This window comes from Aedes albopictus, chromosome 2 (genome assembly GCF_035046485.1).
Source record: "Aedes albopictus strain Foshan chromosome 2, AalbF5, whole genome shotgun sequence".
Classification (NCBI taxonomy): Eukaryota; Metazoa; Arthropoda; class Insecta; order Diptera; family Culicidae; genus Aedes; species Aedes albopictus.
In genome coordinates this window covers 418,474,130-418,479,574 of record NC_085137.1, presented here as the reverse complement: position 1 = coordinate 418,479,574, position 5,445 = coordinate 418,474,130, and the positions used below count along the sequence as shown (strand labels likewise).

At 41.9% G+C, this 5,445-nt stretch overlaps 1 protein-coding gene across 1 annotated transcript; it reads left to right on the top strand.

Moving 5' to 3' along the window:
* Positions 1 to 2,763: 2,763 nt before the first annotated feature.
* Positions 2,764 to 5,160, top strand: LOC109417622 (uncharacterized). The gene is made up of 2 exons (XM_019691666.3): positions 2,764 to 4,598; positions 4,661 to 5,160. Exons 1-2 carry the CDS (start codon positions 3,261 to 3,263, stop codon positions 4,853 to 4,855), a joined length of 1,533 nt encoding a protein of 510 aa, XP_019547211.3. The 5' UTR covers positions 2,764 to 3,260; the 3' UTR covers positions 4,856 to 5,160.
* Positions 5,161 to 5,445: the final 285 nt, after the last annotated feature.

The window sequence follows — 5,445 nt, the reverse complement described above, 5'->3', positions numbered from 1 at the left end:
GGAAGTGGCCATATGACCTCGGTGGGGTCCAAAATAGTTACCAATCACATGATTATTGGAAAAAGATATGAATTGATATGTCGCACCGTATATTTAGCTGACTTAACTTGAAATGGCCGGAATCCGGATCCGGAGGAACCAGACCAGGATCCGGAAGTGGCCATATGACCTCGGTGAGGTCTCAAATAGTTACTATTCACATGCCTGTTGAAAATAGATATGAATTGATATGTCGCACCGTATATTTAGCTGACTTCACTTGAAACGGCCGGAACCAGACCAGGATCCGGAAGTGGCCATATGACCTCGGTGAGGTCTCAAATGGTCACCACTCACATTCATATTGAAAATAGATATGAAATGATATGTCGCACCGTATATTTAGCTGACTTCACTTGAAATGGCCGGAATCCGGATCCGGAGGAACTGGACCAGGATCCGGAAGTAACCATATGACCTTGGTGAGGTCTTAAATAGTCACCATTAACATCCTTACTGAAAATAGATATGAAATGATGTGGCGCACTCTATATTAAGCTGACTTGATTGAAAATAGCCTGGTGCGGAACCCGGAAAACCAGATTCGGGACCTAAAAGTGGCCAAAGAGGCCACTTCCCGTCACCTGCCGCCGGTCACGAGACCATCACCAATCGATTTAGCATGGTTTTTTCCTTTGGGATACATACTTTTTATTGCTTGCGGCAAAAATAAGTTCCGTTTTTTGGCTTGATTTTGCCCACTGTGCGACGTGATGCGCAGCGAGCAAGGTGGATCGATCAAGTGGAGGACGATCTGCAGATCCTTTGCAGAGTGCGGAGACGCACAGCTCCGGACCGAGTCGAATGGAGACGTCTCCTACGTACTCAGACCCTAGCTCAGACCTTGGTTTGACCGGTAAGGTAAGTGACTACGAAAAAGTTTTCTATCGTCTAACCACGAAACTCGTAGGGGCGCCCTGAAACGCAAGATAGTTCCGGATAATATCGTCAACCTCATTGAAGCGCAGTACGAGGCATGCAGGGTCCAGCATAACGAAGTTTTGTCCGACCCCATCCGGGTAGTCGCTGCTGTGAGGCAAGACTTCATACTATTACCGCAACTGTTTCACATCGTACTCGGTGAGATCATGGTGTGGGCGATTGACCGTGCATCGAATCGTGGATTACTTTGGCAGCCCATCACTTTGGTGCAGTGAATCAAAATTCAACCATCGCGCAACAATAATGACAATGTCGCAACCTGTATTTGTTGCGACAATCCACCCAACTTGAAAATAATTGGATAAACATCGTACACCACGAGTTTAGAGATTTTTCGGCCTTGCATTGCGATTTTCGAACGGTAACTTCGAGTAGGTAAACACTGCAACTTTGCTGAAGATCTATCATCAAACAGTTTCGACTTTGGGTTTGTAATAATTGATTATTCACGAGTTGAAAAGTACGCAACAAATTCCGCTTCCGTTTTGTCTGCAACAAAAATTTTCGAGATTATGACATTATCTGTTACCAGTAGGGATAAAGAGTAATCGTCGTGCCTTCTTTGTTGTTTGTTTTGTGCTTCTTTTGTCTGACAATTCTCTTCACTGCTTTCGTGCATCTGAACGGCTTCGATTTGGTCGATGATGTTGCCCTACAAGCGCCGTTGGGGCTCTGACTTGCAAAGTAAGTAAGCTCAAAGACCTAACCGAACGCTCCCCTGCGGTGGGGATCTAACTATCAATGCCAGTTAGCAAGACCAAATCGCGTGGGATGTCGGCCATACACTACGAGAGCGCGGCCCCAAGGGCGGCCTTATGTACTCCCATGGGTGATTAGGATCATGAATGAGCTACCGCATAATAAATGACAGTAAGTTACTACAGTCTTATGAATTGCGTTGATTAATTTATTATCATCGACGACGTTTCGGTCCGGCTATTGGACCTTCAAGCTATTATGCAGTCGAAAAGTCATTAGTTGCCAAGCAGTCAACTGAGAAGTCTGATCACGGTGTCTGTGGCAAAAATATTATCGAAAAATGTGAAGTTTTAGTGGCTACGCAGTCTTTATTTTTGAAACGGGTTTATTATTTACCCAACGTTTCGGCACTTAGGGTAGTAATTATCGAAAAAATCAGTATCGCTATGTCACCCACTAAAAAAAGCGAATGGTGCCCTCTTTCATTTGAGGCTAAGAACGAAATGTTTTATCGGGGGGTCTAGAACAATTTTTTTTTCGTGGTTCCTAGTACAAATTTTCAAAAAATACTTAATTTTTTGGTACTTTTTACCTAAAATTCGTATGGAAAAATCACCCCCGATAGAACATGTCGTTCATAGCACCAAATGAAAGCATAAACCCTTAGCTTTCATTTGGTGTGTGACTCAGGAAAACTGTTTTTTTTTCTACTAATGTTGTTCTACCATAGACACCGTGTGATATTTCCCAGCTCTGTCTTGTCGTTGAACATAACGTCGTCGGAATATGTGACATCAATAAGTTTCCCAATTCGATCATAACTTTGTTAAAATTGTTGCTTTTCTAAATAAAGTATTCTCAGGAGTCAGGAACACGTCGTCGGAAAGATCATTAGTACATATTCGACGAGAAAGGAACTATCACCACTAAGTGGAATATTCTGTTTTTTTTTTTCAAAGGACGTTTCGGGGAATTCAAGATATTTTAGAGAACTTCGTAGTATCAGGTTTGAACCTTTAAATCTGAAAGCGCTTTAGGAGATTTCAGATGGCGTTTGGAAGTAGTTTCCGGACATTCCACGTAACTTCAAAGCTATTTAGTAACTTCAAACAAATTCACTAAAGCGGCATAAAATGCCCACGAACTCTACAACCGTTAGTTTAGATGAAAATACTTGTTAAACAAAAAAAAATATATAAGTTAACAGCGGAGTTGTCATGATGTGTTAATATTTTTGTTTTATTTAAATAGAGAGTTATTTCTGTCTCGTCAACCTTTGCACGTTGCAACATACAGCTGATCTCACCGGTGGTGCAGTAGGATGCTGCGTGAATGATGACTGGCGTCGACTGTTAATTACACCATTTATTTTTTCGATATTTTTTTGGTAGTTTCACTGTGCCACCGGTGGCGGGCTAAGCTCGCTAACCAAAATGACGTGTTGTAATTATTGTCTGTAATGTTCGGGAGACAAACTGGTTTTGATGAAAGCGCTATCTAACCTGGATCGATTAGACCGAGACTGGAGGCTTGGGCAGTAGTACTTTGACGCGCGTTACGATCGCACATCGGAAGTGAACATGACCTCAAATTGGAATTTTGCTGTGGTTTTGGCTGGTTTGGTGTGGTGCGCTTCAGCTGACTTTGGCGTCTCATCTATAGTACTCGACAGTGGATTAGTTGGTTTCAATGCTAATCAGCTGCGAGATTCATTCAACGATGTGTTGAGTACTTCTAAGAGAATTCCTGCCAACTTGCATTCCGATGTCTTACGTTACGGCGCAGGAAATGTCTCGGCGTTGGTGTTAAACATGACGGAAATTGGTTCGAAGCTGGCAAACAATCTGAATAAGGCAGCTGGTGAAAGAAGTGTGCCAATTGCAGATGTGTTTGGATCGCTTGGCACATCTGTCCGTGATTTGGAAGCGTTTCTGTTGGATAGTTGGCCAAATATTTTGAAGTATGTTAATGAGACGTTGAAGAATGTGACGGCATCAGAAATCGATGATGCTTTAAAAGAAATCAACAAATCATTGGTGGATATTTCTCAAGCATTAAATGATCTACAATTAGCTTTGAATAAAGCGCTAATGGCAGAGAATGCAGGAACAACGACGCCGGTGCCAGGGATAATCGATATTTCGAATAGTTTTGCTCAACGACTGAGCAAAACTTTGGAAATGTTCAGAGACCGGGTCAAAGTGTTGAACAAAGCTGTTGATGTAACCGTCAAGAGTATAGAGGTTTCAAACTCATTTCTGGATACGATCAATTCGAACAGACGATCCGTTAGCGATGCCTTTAAAACTGCAGAGTCTTCGTTGCATTCCACAGTTAAAAACGAATTGTCCTCAATCACAGATAAGTACCTGGCAGCTCACAAAAGCTTCCAACAGGACTATGCTGAAGCCGTTGAACGTTTGAAAATCTTCACTTCCAACTCTACTCTAAATGTCTTGGTAGATCTAACCAAAGAAGAGTACACTAAAAACTACTACCAACTATACAATCGGAACAGCCCAGACTTCGCCGCATTTAGTGATGCCCTCAACGAAATCAGTTCGAACGTCTCTTCAGTAATGAATCAAACCGGGCAACGTTTCTTCGATGACCTAGATAGCGCATCTTCAACGGTGGTTGACACAATCATTGCCCGAGGATCATTCGCAACGCAATGTAGCAACACATTTTCCTCAAGAATCACTGGTCCGATTTTCGGATTCCACTTTGAAGCAACCAATTGTGTGACCCGTGAACGTGGACGGATTCCCAGAATTACGGAAACCGTAGATCGGCTACTGCAATTGGTGCAGTCTAGTAGCAAGGATTTTACGGCAGACCTAGGGAGTTGCTCGCGGTTTGGAGGATTTTCTATCAACGAGATGGAGTATGACCAAGCGAAAGGATGCTTGGAATCGGTAACTTTGAAAGCATTATTATTTTGAGAAAATTGTTATCGGTGTTTCAATTTATATTCCAGAACCTCCGTGAAACGGGAAAATATAATCAAATCATTGCTGCTCAGCTGGATGTAATCAAGACGATATTGACTGTGGAGGCAGATGCTAGCATTTTTAGAGCAAGTCAGTGTTTGGAGCAAACGGCTAGTGAAGAGAGTGCACTTCTGGAAGGCGTTCGTACAGGGATTCCTAGTTGTATGGCCAACGGAATTTAAATGAATTTCTAGTGAGGTGAAAAGATATTTGTGGACAAACGAGATATTGTTGAACTTTTTCTTTGATTCGAATTGCCAACCTAATATAGCATGTACCTGAGATAATCTGGAGTAGTTTTGGAAAGCATCATTCTTAACGATGAAACAGAGTGTCCCAAAAACCTACCACAATTCAGTGCGAATATTGTAATAGGTCCAATTTGTAAAAGGAAGGCTCCTTGATTCAATTTACTTTTGTTCATATTGTGCTAGTTATTTCAATCTGCTAAATAAAAAAAACTGGACATTGAGCTTGAGAGCTTGAGCTTGATTGACCGCCGGTAGATGCTACTCCAGTATCGCCAGACCAGCTACACTTACACAAGGAACCATTGAGATTATCTGCCGTAGACGAGCAGGCATATTCAGTGGGTGAGCGTTTGTGATCTTTTTGTTTTTAAGGTTGAAGGATTCATCATTAACATAACCGTCATCACAAAAATTCTTAAGCAGTTTTCTCGCTCAAAATTCGAATGTTTGCATTGAAAATGTAATCACTGTACTCCTTGCTGTGTCTGTAATACAGTGCATAAAATTTCATTGTGGAAATT

Bases quoted from the DNA above. Each gene is read 5' to 3' on its own strand.
- LOC109417622 (XM_019691666.3), top strand. From the start codon at position 3,261: ATGACCTCAAATTGGAATTTTGCTGTGGTTTTGGCTGGTTTGGTGTGG. The intron at 4,599-4,660 runs GTAACTTTGAAA...TTTATATTCCAG, and splicing joins CGAAAGGATGCTTGGAATCG to AACCTCCGTGAAACGGGAAA.